The sequence below is a fragment of the Schistocerca serialis genome, chromosome 8 (assembly GCF_023864345.2).
Source record: "Schistocerca serialis cubense isolate TAMUIC-IGC-003099 chromosome 8, iqSchSeri2.2, whole genome shotgun sequence".
Classification (NCBI taxonomy): Eukaryota; Metazoa; Arthropoda; class Insecta; order Orthoptera; family Acrididae; genus Schistocerca; species Schistocerca serialis.
In genome coordinates, this window is record NC_064645.1 from 360,992,037 (window position 1) to 361,011,255 (window position 19,219).

The 19,219-nt window shown below is 40.1% G+C and overlaps 1 protein-coding gene across 1 annotated transcript in view; it reads left to right on the forward strand.

Moving 5' to 3' along the window:
• Nucleotides 1-5,828, forward strand: part of LOC126417016 (uncharacterized) — a 93,654-nt gene extending 87,826 nt beyond the window's left edge. Inside the window, exons 3-5 of the mRNA XM_050084905.1 lie at nt 4,716-4,916; nt 5,568-5,704; nt 5,820-5,828. Coding sequence (XP_049940862.1) covers nt 4,716-4,916; nt 5,568-5,704; nt 5,820-5,828 — 347 coding nt within the window. The remainder of the gene's footprint in view (nt 1-4,715; nt 4,917-5,567; nt 5,705-5,819) is intronic.
• The last annotated feature ends 13,391 nt before the right edge of the window (nt 5,829-19,219 follow it).

Sequence of the window (19,219 nt, forward strand, 5' to 3'; positions counted from 1 at the left end):
CACAGTCAGCACAGATTTAGAAAACGTCATGCTTGTTAAAAACAACTAGCTCATTACTCACATGAAGTGTTGAACACTATTGACAAGGTGTTTCAAATTGATTCCATATTTCTGGACTTCTGGAAGGCTTTTTACACTGTACCAAATAAGCGGCTTGTAGTGAAACTGCGTGTTTATGGAATATCGTCTCACTTATGTAACTGGACTAATGATTTCCTGTCAGAGAGGTCACAGTTTGTAGTAATTGATGGAAAGTCTTTGAGTAAGACAGAAGTGATTTACGGCATTCTATAAGATAGTGTTACAGGCCCTTTGGTGTTTCTTATCTATATGAACTATTTGGGAGACAATATAAGCAGCCGCTTAGGTTGTTTGCAGATGACGCTGTCATTTATCGACTAGTAAAGTAATCAGAAGCTCAGAAGTTGCAAAATGATATAGAAAAGATATCTGTATGGTGCAAAAATTAGCAATTAAGCCTAAATAGTGAAAAGTGTGAGGTCATCTTATGAGTGCTAAAAGGAATCCATTAAACTTCGGTTACATGAAAATCAGTCAAATCTGAGGGCCATAAATTCAACTAAATATCTAGGAATTACAATTACATACAACTTAAATTGGAGGGAACACATAGAAAATATTGTGGGAAAGGCTAACCAAAGACTGTTTTATTGGCGGGACACTTAGAAAATGTAACAGATCTACTAAGGAGACTGCCTACACTACGCTTGTCCATCCTCTTTTAGAATACTGCTGTGCAGTGTGGGATGTTTACCAGATAGGATTAATGGAGTACATCAAAAAATTTCAAAGAAGGGCAGCATGTTTTGTATTTTCACTAAATATGGGAGAGAGTGTCAATAGAATGATACAGGATTTGGGGAGGACATAATTAAAACAAAGGCGCTTTTCGTTGCGGCAGAATCTTCTCACAAAATTCCAATCACCAACTTTCTCCTCTGAATGTGAAAATATGCCAAACTACATAGGGACAAATGATCACCATGATAAAATAAGGAAACTCACAGCTCACACTGAAAGATATACGTGTTTGTTTTTTACACGTGCTATATGAGATTGGAATAATAGAGAATTGTGAAGGTGGTTTGATGAACCCTCTGCCAGCCACTTAAATGTGATTTGCAGACTATCCATGTAGATGTAGATGTGGACAATAGGGCAAGACAACAAATTCAGCAGAAATCAACCAAAAAGAGTGATGTCATAAGGAGAGGACAGTGGTAGTAGATAGTGATGGTGAGAAGACAGTGCTGTAGTGTAGTAGGTGACTATCTACTTGAGATAGCTGCCTGAATAAAAAACAAATTTCCACCTGCTCTGCAGCCAGTTATATTACCATATTCATAGCTTCCCAGGTGACCAACTTGCACAGCTGGTCAGTTATGTGACACAGTTACCGACCCTTAGGAAGAGCTGCAAAATCTGTGATGTCCACAGTCTCTGCCATTGACACTTTTTCATCCACTGATGGCAAAACTCTCAGAAATGCATTAAGACCAATTTCCATCTCAGAGGTGTGACTTCCATGTTTGCTTATTTGTCAGCTTCTGCAGGACCATGCGAGTCAAAACTACTTGGTCATGGCACGAATCAGTACATGGTTTACAGAATATGGATTAGAAACTATATAACAACAGGATTAAAGAATCCATAAAATGTGCAAACAATACTGAAAGTATACGACTAATTAACACATGACAGAGAAAAGTTCTCATGTAATGCGAGGAACTTCTGTACAGATCATGGCACAAGGCAACCTTTCAACCTGAATTTGAATGCTTGAGATTTATCACTCAATTTTTTCCATTCTGCTGGAATACTACTGCAAATGAAACCAGTTGAATAATGCACACATTTCTGCACAATTCTTACACAAGTGTTGTTCAGGTGCATATCATTTGTCCATCTGTTGTTCACTGAATGAATGTTGCAGTTTCTTCTGAATGAGTTTTTATTGTCAAAAGGAAATTCCATGATAGGATATATATGTACAGATGGAAGAGTTTGAATACTGAGACATCTGAACAATGGCCTACATAAAGTTCTTGGCCTGATATGCAGAACAGTCTGATTGTACTTTTCTGCGCAAAGAATAATCTTGGCGAGTGCACAGAGTTGCCCTGCAATAACAATATTAATGGAGTGCAAGTAAGAAAAGTAAACAAACCTTTACATTTCAGTGTTAGAGACAGTGCAGCTCACTGTTACAGTAATGACAGCAGCATTCAGTTCCTGCACAAGATCTTTAACATGATACTTCTGAGAAAGCCATCCATCTAATGTCAGTACCAAGAACTTAAAATGCTTGACCTCAGTGACAGTTTGGCCACCTTAAAAAAAAAAAAATTCGGTTGGGAGATGATCTGTATGGAATATGAACAGAAAGACTTTGAAATGGGGAAGAACAAGGTACAGTACTTGTGTTGTATGTGATTCTTCCACATGTTTTACAGTCTTCCTGTTGGTATTTGCAACAAATCAGGCCAATGTTGACGAGTGGTTCCACATGCAGACATACTGATCAATTTACATGCCACATCTCCTACAGCATGTTGTCTAGAGATACTGTCTATGTGCTTGATAATGACTTCACAGTCAAAATGGCCACTACCACCAAATAACAGAAAATTTTACTTGCCTAAACAGACAATGTTTTATTTCAGTAAATACATCAAGGCTGTGGTCACACATAGAAACAAGATTCATCTGGTACCTCAATGGATAATGTATTCTGGGAGATAACACACAGTTCTGATGTGCCGTAATGCACTGCATCTGTTAAGTCATTGCTGCTGCTCTGATTAAAGAGAGGAACATTAATGTTTTGTTTTCAGCAAGTGCACCAAGTTTCTACACACATCAAAAAAGTTTTGTATTACCCCAGTTCCCAGAACCCCTGAAGACAGATGTTGACAGTGGATACTGTATCACAGACACAGTCCCTTTGACTGTTTATAGATGTCACTAAAGCTGCCCAATGATGTAAACAACCATGCATGAGCAGCACCTATTAGATCGAGGAGGGTCCGACAGCCGATCAGTTCCAGTCATTCCACCAGGAAGGAGGTACAGAAGGAGGTACAGAAGGAGGTACACAGCTCAAGTTGTCTGTAGTTCAACCATGCCTAGACTGTCAATAGCATGGTTCAATCACGTTCACATTGTTACTTTGTGCCAGGAAGGGCTCTCAACAAGGGAAGTGTCCCGGTGTCTTGGAGTGAACCAAAGCAATGTTGTTCGGACATGGAGGAGATACAGAGAGACAAGAACTGTTGACAACATGTCTTGTTCAGGCCGCCCTAGGGCTACTACTGCAGTGGATGACCGCTACCTGTGGATTATGGCTTAGAGAACCCTGACAGCAATGCCACTATGTTGAATAATGCTTTTCGTGTAGCCACAGGACATCATGTTATGACTCAAACTGTGCGCGATAGGCTGCATGATGCGCAACTTCACTCCTGACGTCCATGGCGAGATCCATCTTTGCAACCATGACACCATGCAGCATGGTACAGATGGGCCCAACAATATGCTGAATGGACTGCTCAGGATTGGTATCATGTTCTCTTCACCAATGAGTGTCGCATATGCCTTCAACCAGACAATTGCTGGAGACGTGTTTGGAGGCAAGCTGGTCAGGCTGAATGCCTTAGACACACTGTCATGTGAGTGTAGCAAGGTGGAGGTTCCCTGGTGTTTTGGGGTGGCATTATGTGGGGCCAATATATGCCACTGGTGGTCATGGAAGGTGCTGTAACGGCTGTACAATACGTGAATGCCATCCACCGACCAATAGTGCAACCATATCAGCAGCATATTGGCAAGGCATTCTTCTTCATGGACAACAATTCATGCCCCCATCATGCACATCTTATGAATGACTTTCTTCAGGATAACAACATTGCTCAACTAGTGGTCTGCATGTTCTCCAGACCTGAACCCTATTGAACATGGCTGGGATAGACTGAAAAGGGCTGTTTATGGACGATGGGATCCACTAACCACTCTGAGGGATCTATGCTGAATCGTGGTTGAGGAGTGGGACTATCTGGACCAACAGTGCCTTGAAGAACTTGCAGATAGTATGCCATGATGAATACAGGCATGCATCAATGTAAGAGGATGTGCTACTGGGTATTAGAGGTACTAGTGCGTACAGCAGCCTGGAACAGCACCTCTGAAGGTCTCATATGGTGGTACAATATGCAATGTGTGGTTTCCATGAGCAATAAAAAGGGCGGAAATGATGTGCATGTTGATCTCTATTCCAATTTTCTGTACAGGTTCTGGAACTCTCGAAACCGAGGTGATGCAAAACTCTTTTTGATGTGTGTATATTGAGGAGCATGGAAGTTGGAGACACATCTGATTTGGTATAAAGTACATGTTGTGCAAAGCAATATGTGCAAAAAGTTTATATAACTCTCTTTACCCATATCTTCATTGCATGATTCGTGGTGTTCATTTTCAAGCACAGAAGAATATTGTTACAACTTGGCAATATTGAACTGCTACTGTAAAAAGCAACAAAGAAGAGCAAACATGGTATTAAATCTGAGATTATAATTAAGTGTTTATGCAATGTATTTAAAAATAATTGTATCTGCATGTGGTTTTACTATAATTTAAAGTTTTGAGTTAAGAATTTTTATTCTAAAATGGTTTACTGTTTTACAATATTTGTGTTACAGCTTTCAAAGGAATGAAACTTAACAATGTAAAAGCCTTCTATGAGGAAAAAGAACATTCCAAAAATAGCTCTGACATTTGGAATATACCTACTGAAGTTTTTCAGTCAGTGCAAAGGTCATTATTATTGGGTGTATCACAGCAGGCAAAAAAGAAGATAGTATTTCTGCAAGGACTTCAGAATACAATGCTCAGTCACATAGGTAAGTGGTGTTTCTTATTCTGCAACTGACTTCCTTTAGATTTCATTGTAAAATAATGTATGCTTTCAGGGTATAAAGGTAATATTTCTAAGAATAAAACAGAAAAAAACATTAATGATGAAAGTGACCTGTAACCTCTGTAGAATTCTACATAATCACTTGAATACATAAATACAAAAAATACTATCAAAAAGCCTTTGCAGTTTGAGAATAGTAATGATTTGGCATAAATATAAGGGTAAAATGAACTTCTGTATTCATCTCATGTTTGGCTAATATTTGAGTGAAATACATGTTTTTGACATATAATCACAAAAACAAAGTGTAAGAAAGCCAGGAGAAACGACTTGAATATGACCACTGTGATAATTAACCAACAGATTAAGATTCATGATTGCACCAGAGGACTAACGAGTTTGACTGGATATATTATGCCATCAGAAAAACACATTAAAGTGTAGAAAACTGATATATTTAACTAAAGCAGTTAAACTCTAAATATGACTTGTTTTGTTCCTCACAGACATCAACATATTTTTATTCAAATAAGCTCAAATGCCATAACAGTCTTATAGACAGAAAAACTTTTATGCACAAGATGAAGGCAGTTCATTATGCTGTACTGTATTCAGCCATTTTTGTGTGTTACAGAAAACATGCTGGGCCAGCAGTGGAGCGTGAAAAGACAAGCACGCTTTGAGAAAGGAATGGCATTTCCTTCTATGGAAGGAACATTAATGTCAATTTCTTTTCTGATATTTGCTGTGTTTCTTGTGAAACTAGTACAGGTTAGGTTCCTCAATGAAACTATGAAGTGCAATAACTATTATAAAATTATGAAGAAGGGAGCCACTTATTCATTATAACCAATAAGATGAGTTGCACTGTTTTGTTTCACTTTAGAATGAATGACATACAACTGTTTATTTAGCACTTGTTTTACTAAACTGCAAACACGGACATCAGTATAACTCTAGTACAATCAGATGAAGTGCTAGCAGTTGCTGGATGAAACTTCCTGGCAGATTAAAACTGTGTGCTGTTCTGCTTGACTCAAACCTGGATCTTCACCTTTTGCAGACAAGTTGCATGCTCGAGTTCTGGTCCAGCATACACTTTTAACCTGCCACGAGGTTTCAAATTAGTGCACACACTGCTGCAAGGTGAAAATTCATTCTGGAGTTCTTAGATGTACAGTGCTTTATAGCTAAGAAGACTTACAGCATTAACAAAAGCTCCTTTGTTAGCTAGACTGTAAAAATTATATTAGATGAAATTTAGTTTGATGTAGGGAACATAATGTTCCAAAAACTTCTACTGAATGTATTTGAAAGCAAGCATGTCTGCCTCTTCCACAGGGAAAAAGGAACAAAATTAGTACATTAGTTTATTTCTATGAAGTTTTAGACATCATAAATTTTTTTCATGATTTTACCTCCAGCTGGGACATTGTAGCTTTTTGTATATGTGTGTTTCATTATCTCCAACTAGAGCCATTGTCCACAACCTGAGCAATCAATGTCTTCACTGTTGTTTATTTGCTGTCAGCCATTTAATATCCCAACTATATGGTGAATTGTTACCTTTATTCCTTTCATTGTCTATATTCCACTCAAGACTTCCTAGTATACTTTTAAGATAAATTTTACATATTCTAGAATACCTAAAATCAAGGCAGTTTATTCAGTCTTTACCATTTTACTATTACCAGTTAGTATAATAGCTACATCATTTGCCAGACAGCATCAGTGTTACAAGGTTAAGATCATACAAGATTTATAATACAAGAACAATTTAACAGAAGCATAATAATAATACAAGAAAAATTTAAATAAGTGTAGTGTAACACTTAAAAGACGTAAACAGTGAGAAATTTTTAACAAGTACTTATTCACTTCACTTCATGTGGCAGTTCATTATTTAGGGAGTACAATTTACTGTTTCACTGTGAAAGAACTCATTTAAACTGTATGGTGGTTTTTGGCATAGGTTTTGTGACATCTTTCCCTGAAATTTCACCAAGTCCAAGGACAGCATTTTAGTATTTAGATGACTGAATATTTTAATAGCTACTGTTGGAAAACTGTCCTGAGTCATATAGCTGACAGCATGGGATGTCTATATCTCCCTTACTGAGCATGGTATAACTGTGGATGTCACCCCTGTTGGTGAATGTTTCATGATTTTCTTTCACGTACATGAGAAAGGTGGAGACATATTGACTGAAAATTGTCATCACTCCTAGACGTATGATGATGGGTTTGCAGTGGTCCACTTTCCTGCTTGATGTGATGATCCTTATTGCCTTTTTTTGTGTAGTAGTAGTAGTAGTAAAATTTTCTTGCAGCCTGTAGAGTGACCTCATAGTAACAGGCCATAGCTGACATGGCTGTGGAACAGTGAATAATATACTGTGAGCAGATACTGATCAATTGACACATGCTTGTTTCCTCAGGAGGTATATGACTCATGACAGTTTGTCACATACATGTGCAGTGTGTTCTTGACAAGTGAGTTTACTGTCCATCATGAATTCCAGAACCTTCACAGTTCCTCCACTTTTTTGGTATCTTTTGCCACTGAGGCTAAAAAACAATTTTTGCATTTTTTCTTCGTTTATTTTCATTTTGTTTATAACACACCATTCCTTTGTAGCACCAAACAAAGGCTCTACTACTTCTTGAGCCTTGCTGACATCAACATCTTTCAAGTACAGAGTTGTGTCATCTGAGAACTGCAAGTACTGGTCCATGAGTGCTCAAATTACTTTCAAATTTTAGGAATAGGAGGGAGCCCATTACCCATCCCTGTGGCACACCGTATTCCAACTTCTGTTCACATGATAGTGCTCCTTGGACTGATACAATATGCCTTCTATTTCGCAAATAGGATTTGAGGGTTGCCAGGACAGCACCTGCAACTCCATAATTACTGATCTTGTTTAGGAGTGCCTTATGAGGAATGCAGCAAAGCACCTTACTAATGTCACAAAGTGTCAGTGTTACAGATCCTTTATTCTCAAAACTATACTTTATCCCAGTAACCAGATCTAATGCTGTTGCTGCTGTAGATTTGCCTTTGTGGAAACCATTCTGTAGAATCTGTCAAGAGAGAGAACCCATAGGTATGTGGAAATAGTCAAGGTATACATCTACTTCTATACTCTGGAAATCACTGTGAAATGTATGGAAGGGGTACATCCCACTGTAGCAATTATTAGGGTATTTTCCCCTTCCATACAAGTATGGAGCGTGGGTAGAATGATTGTTTAAATCCACACATGCTGTAAGTAGTCTAATCTCCTCCTCATGATCCCTATGTGAATGATATGTAGGGAGTTGTAGTATATTCCTTGAGTTTAAATTTAAAGCTGGTTCTTGAAACTTGTAAGTAGGCTTTGAAAGAAAGAATTGTGTCACTATATTGCCTAAAGCTAACTAAATGTAGTTAAATCAGAAAGAAAGGTGCTGCTATAAAAAAGGTGCTGCCTCCTAAGTATAATACACTGCCTGATAAAAAAAGTGAAGCACCCAGAAGACATGGTCTGATGTCAACGCAACTTTGAACACACACACATACATACACACACACACACACACACACACACACACACACACAGGCACACACTCAGAAAGTATGTAAATGATTGGAATTGCAATTCTCTGTAATAAGTAGAATGGCTACCACAGTGCATTAGTGATTTTTGTGTGCAGTGTTGTGACCAGCCAGGTAGGATATATAAGTTGTGTCAACAGAATCAGATTCTGAGTGATCACTGTGGAGGACACAGAGATCCAATGTGCTTGTGGGAGACAATGTTATCAGTAACTGGCAGAGTTTGAAAGTAGCCTCTTTTAGGGCCTCCATTTAGCCAACTGGTCAAATAATGTAATATCCAGATTTGTGGGGCATCTGGAGGTGGTAGTGGTCTGAATTGCATGGGAATAAGGCAGGTATACTCACTGTCAAGGTTCTGCTCAACCATGTCTGACTACCACAAGGGAAGATTACCGTGACGTGCACCAAGCTCACCATAACCCATCCGAGAGCAAGTACTGGACACCTGCAACATTCTGTGTCACCCCACACCATTGGTTGGAGACCAGCGGCACATCTCATGTGTAGGCTGTTTTTAACACCACTAAAATTGGCAGTGTTTAGTGCCATGATTGGGAAGTATGGACTGCTGATGAATAGTGCTTCATAGTCTTCAGCAATGAATCTGCACTATGTCAGATGACCATCAGTATGGCAGTAACCTGGGGAGAGGTCCTGTTTCTCAAATGTTTTGGAGAGGCACAGTGGTGTTACTTCTTGTGTCATGGTGTGTGAGCTGTCTGGTATGATTTCAGGTCAGAGCTGATAGGGATTGAAGGAACTCTGATGGTGTGCCATGGACATCCTATGACATCGTGCATTACCCCGCATGCAACAGTATTGGAGTGCCATTTCTCAAAAGGACAATGCTCGTCCATGCATGGTATGTTTCTCTTTACTTGTCTGCAAACTGTTGAGGTTCTCTGATGGCTAAGAAGGCCTCCTGATCTGTCACAGAGAGAACGTATATGGGACCAGCATGAATGTCAACTCCATCTCAGTGCCAGAATATCAAGGACCGGTAATAAGAGTAGTGATCCAGCTTGCCTCAAGAGGGAATACAACAGCTTTGACACCCTTTCCCTCCAAATCAGTATGCATATCCAGCCAGAGTGCATGCAATGCTGATAAGTGGGCTCACACTGCTGGATTATTTGTAAATTTGGCCCAGTTTTGTAATCAGTGAAATAACGTAGCATACTATCTCAACCCAAGATCTTTCATTTCATTTCCTCCTTGCCTTCTGGGTGCTTCACTTTTTTGACAGGCAGAGTGCTTATCTTTCACTGTCGGTTTAATATTTACTTGAGTACACTAGCACCTTTCAAATGAAATATTTACCTACATCTGTATATATTGAGTATCATTTACAGTACATTACTACTTGTCATGCAGCATTACAGTAAACACTGCTAATTGCCATGTGGCTAACATACTTTCAGTTCTTGAATCCAGATAATTTGTAGTAAGAGTGGCTAATGAAGTGTGTCTTTAATTTTATTTTGAATTGGTAGGAACTATCATTCTCATATTGTTTTGTTGGATACGAGTTCATCAAATACCTTACCACAAGAATACACAAATTCTTTCTACACCCAGGAAAAGAAGGCAAAATCTACAGGAAGATTATTTTTGTGGTTTTTATTGTGGCTGTGTTTATCACAGTTCAATTGAAATTGCTTTTTAATATCAGAGAAAAGATAAAAACTGAAAAAAACTTAAGAAGTAAAATGTAGTGGAAGTGAGTGTAAGAATTTCAAGATCCTTACCAACACACTTGTCTGTAGCTAAAACAATGAGTAGGTCTTTGTGAGACTAAGACTTGAACTGTTAGCTGTGAATCATTTATATGGGCGATTATCTACCATCAGAGCAGTGCCTGTGAAATGGTTTGGATGACAAAACCAAATAAAATTCCTGATATGGGTTTTCTCATGAAGTATTACTGAAATATCAATATTCTTATATTAATGGTTTCTTTTTAATGTAAGGATGTAGAGGCATATATCATTGTGGGTAAGATAGATATTGCCTACAGGAAAATTAAAGAGACCTTTGGAGAAAAGGGAACCACTTGTGTGAATATCAAAAGCTCAGATGGGAAACCAGTACTAAGCAGAGAAGGGAAAACAGAAAGGTGGAACGAACATATAGAGGGTCTATACAAGGGTGATGTACTTGAGGGAAATATTATGGAGATGGAAGAGGACATAGATTAAGATGAAATGGGAGGTATGATACTGTGTGAAGAGTTTGACAGAGCACTGAAAAACCCAAGTCGAAACAAGGCCGTGGGAGTAGACAATATTCCATTAGAACTACTGATAGGCTTGTGAGAGCCAGCCATGACAAAACTCTTCCATCTGGTGAGCAAGATGTATGAGACAGCTGAAATACCCTCGAACTTCAAAAATATAATAATTCCAATTCCAAAGAAAGCAGGTACTGATAGATGTGAAAATTACGAAACTATCAGTTTACTAAGTCATAGTTGTAAAATTCTAACACAAATTCTGTACAGAAGAATGAACAAACTGGTAGAAGCCGACCTCGGGAAAGATCAGTTTTGATACAAAAGAAATGTAGGAACACATGAGGCAATACTGACCCTACACCTTCACATAGAAGATGGTTAAGGAAAGGCAAACCTACTTTTATACCATTTGTAGACTTAGAGAAAGCTTCTGACAATTTTGACTGGAATGCTCTCTTTCAAATTCTGAAGGTGACAGGGATAAAATACGTGGAGCGAAAGGCTATTTATAATTTGTGCAGAAACCAAATGGCGGTTATAGGAGTCGAGAGGCACAAAAGGGAAGCAGTGATTGAGAAGGGAGTGAGACAGCGTTCTAGCCTATCCTTGATGCTATTCAATGTGTATATTGAGCAAAAATTTGCAGTAGGAATTAAAATCCATGGAGAAGAAATAAAAATGTTGAGGGTTGCCAATGACAATGTAATTCTGTCAGAGACAGCAAAGGACCTGGAAGAGCAGTTGAATGCAATGGACAGTGCTATGTATGCCAAGGGCCTTGTGATTTGTGCAGCTGTCATTGTTTTTATAATAACAGGCACCTCATCTACTCCTGCTGGCATTTTAGGTTTCAAGCTTTTTATTACTTTGAACATATCATGTACATCTGTTGGATCTATCCTCATGCTACAAGCAGCTTTTGTAAATTCAGGTTTTTCTTGGTTTGTAAATTTTGAGCTTAATGAAGTTGTTGCATTTATGAAATAATTGTTTATGTAATTTGTCAAATCTTGTTTTTTAATATTGATGTTTTCTATGTTTTTGAGAATTTTATCCTGGTCTTTGCATCTTTTTCCTGTTTCAGTCTTCACAATACCCCATATGGCTTTTGATTTGTTATTGGACTGTCTTATTAAGATGTCATTACTCATAAATTTTGCCTTGTCATGTACGTGAACAACAACACCTCGCAGTATTTCGGAATTTTGGCATTGCTTTACATTTGAAAATGATCGTTGGATTAAGCTTGGTATTATCAGCACAACATGGAAGGACAACAATGTAGTGCATTTTTTCTTGTCCACTTTACAGTTTTAGTGCCTTTCATGGCAGCAGTTCTTTTACTTAGCACATCAAATGTCAGAAGACTTTGATCCATATTTACTATTTTTCTTAGTTCCAACCTGGTTTTCTTTCAATGTTGAATAATAAAGTGATGGAAAGATAATATTTTCTCTTCATACTCTTATGGCCTTTTTGTGAGATACTTTGATTTTGGTTCCCATGCTAAGTCCATGACACTTCATAAACCTGTACCACCAACCAACTCCACATTTAAATTCTGTTAAGTTCCACTGTAATGCTAGCTTACGAGTGTGTATTTGAATCATTTTTGTATTAATCCAATGACCTTTCAATGGTGTCCTTGAATCCATTTCAATACACCATCTTCTAGTTTTGGGCATTTTGCAGTTTGCACACTTAGTCTTCCTCATTTTTTCAGTTCTTCTTTACTAGTCCACCAGTCATTTAACACATGCTCAATTTTCTTTTCCATTCTTATTCCATACTATTCTTGTCAGCAACTTGGATGCATGAGCTGTTAAGCTGATTGTGCGATAATTCTCACACTTGTCAGCTCTTGCAGTCTTTAGAATTGTATGGATGATATTTTTCTGGAAGTCAGATGGTATGTCACCAGACTCATACATTCTACACACCAACTTGAATAGTCATTTTTTTGCCACTTCCCCTAATGATTTTAGAAATTGTGATGGAATGTTATCTATCCCTTCTGTCTTATTTGTTCTTAAGTCCTCAAAAGCTCTCTTACATTATAATGATAATACTGGATCCCCTATCTCTTCTAAATCAACTTCTGTTAATTCTTCTATCACATCAGACAAATCTTTGCCCTCATAGAGGTCTCCAATACAGTCTTTCCACCTATCTGTTCTCTCCTCTGCATTTAACTGCAGAATTCCCATTGCATCCTTGCTTTTAATTTCACTGAAGGTTGTTTTGATTTTCCTATGTGCTGAGTCAGTCCTTTCGACAATCATTTCTTTTTCAATTTCTTCACATTTTTCATGCACTGATTTCATCTTAGCTTCCCTGCACTTCCTATTTATTTCATTTCTCAGTGACTTGCCCTTCTTTATTCCTGAATTTCCCTGAACATTTTTGAATTTCCTTCTTTCACTGACCAACTCAAGTATTTCTTCTGTTACCCATGGTATTCTTCCCGACTAATCTCTTTAACTTCAGCCAACTCTTCATTGTTGTGATCTTAGTATATATCTGCTCCTCAGTACACCTTATAATCCCGTATTTGATTCTGGAATCTCTGTCTGACCACGATGTAATATAACTAAAAAATCTTCTTGCATCACCTGACCTTTTCCAAGTGTACCACCACCTCTTGTGATTCTTGAACAGAGTATTCACTATTAGTAGCTGAAATTTATGACAGAACTGAGGTAGTCTTTCTCCTCTCTCATTCCTTGTCCCACGCCCATATTCTCTTGTAACCTTTCCTTCTACTCCTTCCCCTACAACTGCATTCCAGTCCTCCATGCCTATTAGATTTTCGTCTCCCTGTACATACTGTATTGTTGTTGTTGTGTTCTTCAGTCCTGAGACTGGTTTGATGCAGCTCTCCATGCTACTCTATCCTGTGCAAGCTTTTTCATTTCCCACTACCTACTGCAACCTACATCCTTCTGAATCTGCTTAGTGTATTGATCTCTTGGTCTCCCTCTATGATTTTTACCCTCCACGCTGCCCTCCAATACTAAATTGGTGATCCCTTGATGCCTCAGAACATGTCCTACCAACCGATCCCTTCTTCTGGTCAAGTTGTGCCACAAACTTCTCTTCTCCCCAATCCTATTCAATAATTCCTCCTTAGTTATGTGATCTACCCACCTAATCTTCAGCATTCTTCTGTAGCACCACATTTCGAAAGCTTCTATTCTCTTCTTGTCCAAACTATGTATCGTTCCTGTTTCACTTCCATACATGGCTACACTCCATACAAATACTTTCAGAAATGACTTCCTGACACTTAAATCAATACTGGATGTTAACAAATTTCTCTTCTTCAGAAACGCTTTCCTTGCCATTGCCAGTCTACATTTTATATCCTCTCTACTTCGACCATCATCAGTTATTTTGCTCCCCAAATAGCAAAACTCCTTTACTACTTTAAGTGCCTCATTTCCTAATCTAATTCCCTCAGCATCACCCAACTTAATTAGACTACATTCCATTATCCTTGTTTTGCTTTTGTTGATGTTCATCTTATATCCTCCTTTCAAGACACTGTCCATTCCATTCAACTGCTCTTCCAAGTCCTTTGCTGTCTCTGACAGAATTACAATGTCATCGGCGAACCTCAAAGTTTTTATTTCTTCTCCATGAATTTTGATACCTACTCCGAATTCTTTTTTGTTTCCTTTACTGCTTGCTCAATATACAGATTGAACAACATCGGGGAGAGGCAACAACCCTGTCTTACTCCCTTCCCAACCACTGCTTCCCTTTCATGTCCCTCGACTCTTACTGTATTACCCTTTCAATATCCTCATAAACTTTCTCTATCTCTTCATCTTCAGCTTGTGAGTCACCTCCCCCTTGGCAGTTCCCTCCTGCAGATCCAAATGGGAGACTAGTCTGGAATCGAAACTTCCAGGCAGATTAAAACTGTGTGCCCGACCGAGACTCGAACTCGGGACCTTTGCCTTTCGCGGGCAAGTGCTCTACCAACTGAGCTACCGAAGCACGACTCACGCCCGGTACTCACAGCTTTACTTCTGCCAGTACCTCGTCTCCTACCTTCCAAACTTTACAGAAGCTCTCCTGCGAACCTTGCAGAACTAGCACTCCTGAAAGAAAGGATATTGCGGAGACATGGCTTAGCCACAGCCTGGGGGATGTTTCCAGAATGAGATTTTCACTCTGCAGCGGAGTGTGCGCTGATATGAAACTTCCTGGCAGATTAAAACTGTGTGCCCGACCGAGACTCGAACTCGGGACCTTTGCCTTTCGCGGGCAAGTGCTCTACCAACTGAGCTACCGAAGCACGACTCACGCCCGGTACTCACAGCTTTACTTCTGCCAGTACCTCGTCTCCTACCTTCCAAACTTTACAGAAGCTCTCCTGCGAACCTTGCAGAACTAGCACTCCTGAAAGAAAGGATATTGCGGAGACATGGCTTAGCCACAGCCTGGGGGATGTTTCCAGAATGAGATTTTCACTCTGCAGCGGAGTGTGCGCTGATATGAAACTTCCTGGCAGATTAAAACTGTGTGCCCGACCGAGACTCGAACTCGGGACCTTTGCCTTTCGCGGGCAAGTGCTCTACCAACTGAGCTACCGAAGCACGACTCACGCCCGGTACTCACAGCTTTACTTCTGCCAGTACCTCGTCTCCTACCTTCCAAACTTTACAGAAGCTCTCCTGCGAACCTTGCAGAACTAGCACTCCTGAAAGAAAGGATATTGCGGAGACATGGCTTAGCCACAGCCTGGGGGATGTTTCCAGAATGAGATTTTCACTCTGCAGCAGAGTGTGCGCTGATATGAAACTTCCTGGCAGATTAAAACTGTGTGCCCGACCGAGACTCGAACTCGGGACCTTTGCCTTTCGCGGGCAAGTGCTCTACCAACTGAGCTACCGAAGCACGACTCACGCCCGGTACTGGCAGAAGTAAAGCTGTGAGTACCGGGCGTGAGTCGTGCTTTGGTAGCTCAGTTGGTAGAGCACTTGCCCGCGAAAGGCAAAGGTCCCGAGTTCGAGTCTCGGTCGGGCACACAGTTTTAATCTGCCAGGAAGTTTCATATCAGCGCACACTCCGCTGCAGAGTGAAAATCTCATTCTGGAAACATCCCCCAGGCTGTGGCTAAGCCATGTCTCCGCAATATCCTTTCTTTCAGGAGTGCTAGTTCTGCAAGGTTCGCAGGAGAGCTTCTGTAAAGTTTGGAAGGTAGGAGACGAGGTACTGGCAGAAGTAAAGCTGTGAGTACCGGGCGTGAGTCGTGCTTCGGTAGCTCAGTTGGTAGAGCACTTGCCCGCGAAAGGCAAAGGTCCCGAGTTCGAGTCTCGGTCAGGCACACAGTTTTAATCTGCCAGGAAGTTTCATATCAGCGCACACTCCGCTGCAGAGTGAAAATCTCATTCTAGTCTGGAATCTTTTGCCAATGGAGAGATCATCACGACACTTTTTGTGTTACAGGCCACTTGTCTTGTGGATATACATTATGTGTGTTTAATGGAGTGTTTTCCATTGCCTTCTGCATCTTCATGCTGTTGATCATTGCTGATTCTTCTGACTTCAGGGGCATTTTCCCACCCCAAGGAGGCCAAGTGCCTTGAACCTCAGTCTGCTCTGCCACCCTCTTTGAGAAGGCAGTTGGCAGAATGAAGGTGACTTCTTATGCCAGAAGTATTCAGCTGCCCATTCTAATTATTAATCAAAATTTTAGTGGTGATGGGTTTTGAACCCAGTACTGAGGATATTAAGAGACACTATCCCTAGACCATGAATGATGCATATGCTATTCCTTTCAATTTATAGCCAGCATCACATGAATACCTTCCTTCTTTTTCAATTATGAAACTAGTCACTTACAAAAATATTGTACCAATAACACAAATCACATTCAATTCAAGTTCACTGGCACCATATACTGCAATGACATGTCATGGGCTAGGCAGTTTTTTGTGTTTGTAATGGCGGGGCAGGAGGGAGGCAATGTTAAGAAGCTTGTGAATTGCTGCAACTCATGTTCATTGCATTGGTGAACTGCTGCCAGTTGATTCCGATGTTGCCGATTAGAGGTAAGTTTCCCATGGCATCAAATATATGGCCATTTTTAAGACTGGCAGGGATTTTAAACCAAACACTGGACATTTTTACAATAATTTTGACTACAAGAGGCACCTGAATTTTGGAGGCAATTTTTTGAAGAGAAAAGTGTATCTTATAGCCCATAAAATACAGTAAATTTCCATGACACTTGCCACAGGGCTTGTCACTACCACCAATCTGTGGAAGCTGACACTGAGCAGCACTGCAGAAGCTACCGTGCAATACTCTTGTAGTCTGACCTTGCACTGTGACCTTAATTTAATTTCACATCATTTTCATTTCTACAAATAGGGAATGCCGCTTTAATGTGCATATGCAAAACCTTGTTACTGTTCTGTTTTACTTCTTTACAGCATGTGGTCAGAATGTAGCAAGAGCTGCAAATTTTCTCAGCACAGCCGGAGATGTTCCCCGCACAACATTCCTGACACCATGGTCATGATAGTGCTTACCCCTTCATTCCCCCTGCTAGCATCTGACATGACTCAAAAAAAGTTTGATAAGCTATAGCTGTCTAACTATCAAAATCAATTTTACAATACATATGGATAATAAGCTGCAGCAATGACTAAACATCACTATTGTCAAATTAAATGATAAGTCCCCACATCTAGAGTTTGGTATGTTTGTCAATGACAAATAATCATAACCTTTATAGAGATTAAATATACACTACTGGCCATTAAAACTGCTATAACAAGAAGAAATGCAGATGATAAATGGGTATTCTTTGGTCAAATATATTATACTAGAACTGACATGTGATTACTTTTTCATGCAATTTGGGTGCATAGATGCTGAGAAATCAGTATGTAGAACAACCACCTCTGGCCATAATAACGGCCTTGATACGCCTGGGCATTGAGTCAAACAGAGCTTGGATGGTGTGTACAGGTACAGCTGCCCATGCAGCTTCAGCACGATACCACAGTTCATCAAGAGTAGTGACTGGTGTATTGTGACAAGCCAGTTGCTCGGCCACCAGTGACCAGACGTTTTCAATTGGTGAGAGATCTGGAGAATGTGCTGGCTAGGGCAGCAGTCGAACATTTTCTGTATCCAGAAAGGCACATACAGGACCTACAACATACAATCATGCAGTGTTGTTGTTGTTGTTGTTGTTGTGGTCTTCAGTCCTGAGACTGGTTTGATGCAGCTCTCCATGCTACCCTATCCTGTGCAAGCTTCTTCATCTCCCAGTACTTACTGCAACCTACATCCTTCTGAATCTGCATAGTGTATTCATCTCTTGGTCTCCCTCTACGATTTTTACCCTCCACGCTGCCCTCCAATGCTAAATTTGTGATCCCTTGATGCCTCAGAACATGTCCTACTAACCGGTCCCTTCTTTTTGTCAAGTTGTGCCACAAACTCCTCTTCTCCCCAATTCTATTCAATACTTCATCATTAGTCATATGATCTACCCACCTAATCTTCAGCATTCTTCTGTAGCACCACATCTTGAAAGCTTCTATTCTCTTCTTGTCCAAACTATTTATTGTCCATGTTTCACTTCCATACATGGCTACACTCCATACAAATACTTTCAGAAACAACTTCTGACACTTACATCTATACCCGATGTTAACAAATTCCTCTTCTTCAGAAACGCTTTCCTTGCATTATCCTACTGAAATATAGGGGTTTGCAGGGATCGAATGAAGGATAGAGCCACGGGTTGTAACACATCTAAAATGTAACGTCCGCTGCTCAAAGTGCCATCAATGCGAACAAGAGGTGACCGAGATGTGTAACCAATGGCACCCATACCATCACACCAGGTGATATGCCAGCATGGTGAGGACAAATACACGATTCCAATGTGTGTTCACTGCAATGTCACCAAACACTGATGTGACCATCATGATGCTGTAAACAGAACCTGGATTCATCCGAAAAAATGACATTTTGCCATTTGTGCACCCAGGTTTGCCGTTGAGTACACCGTCGCAGGCGCTCCTGTCTGTAATGCAGTGTTAAGGGTAACCGCAGCCGTGGTCTCCGAGCTGATAGTCCATGCTGCTGCAAACGTCATTGAACTGTTGGTGCAGATGTTTGTTGTCTTGCAAATGTCCCCATCTGTTGACTCAGAGATTGAGACATGGCTGCATGATCCATTACAGCTATGCGGATAAGATGCCTGTCATCTCGACTGCTAGTGATACGAGGCTGTTGGGATCCAGCACGGCATTCCGTATTACCCTCCTGTACCCACTGATTCCATATTCTGCTAACAGTCATTGGATCTTGACCAATGCGAGCAGCAGTGTCACGATACGATAAACTGCAATCTCAATAGGCTACAATCCGGCCTTTATCAAAGTCGGAAACGTGATGGTACGCATTTCTCCTCCTTACA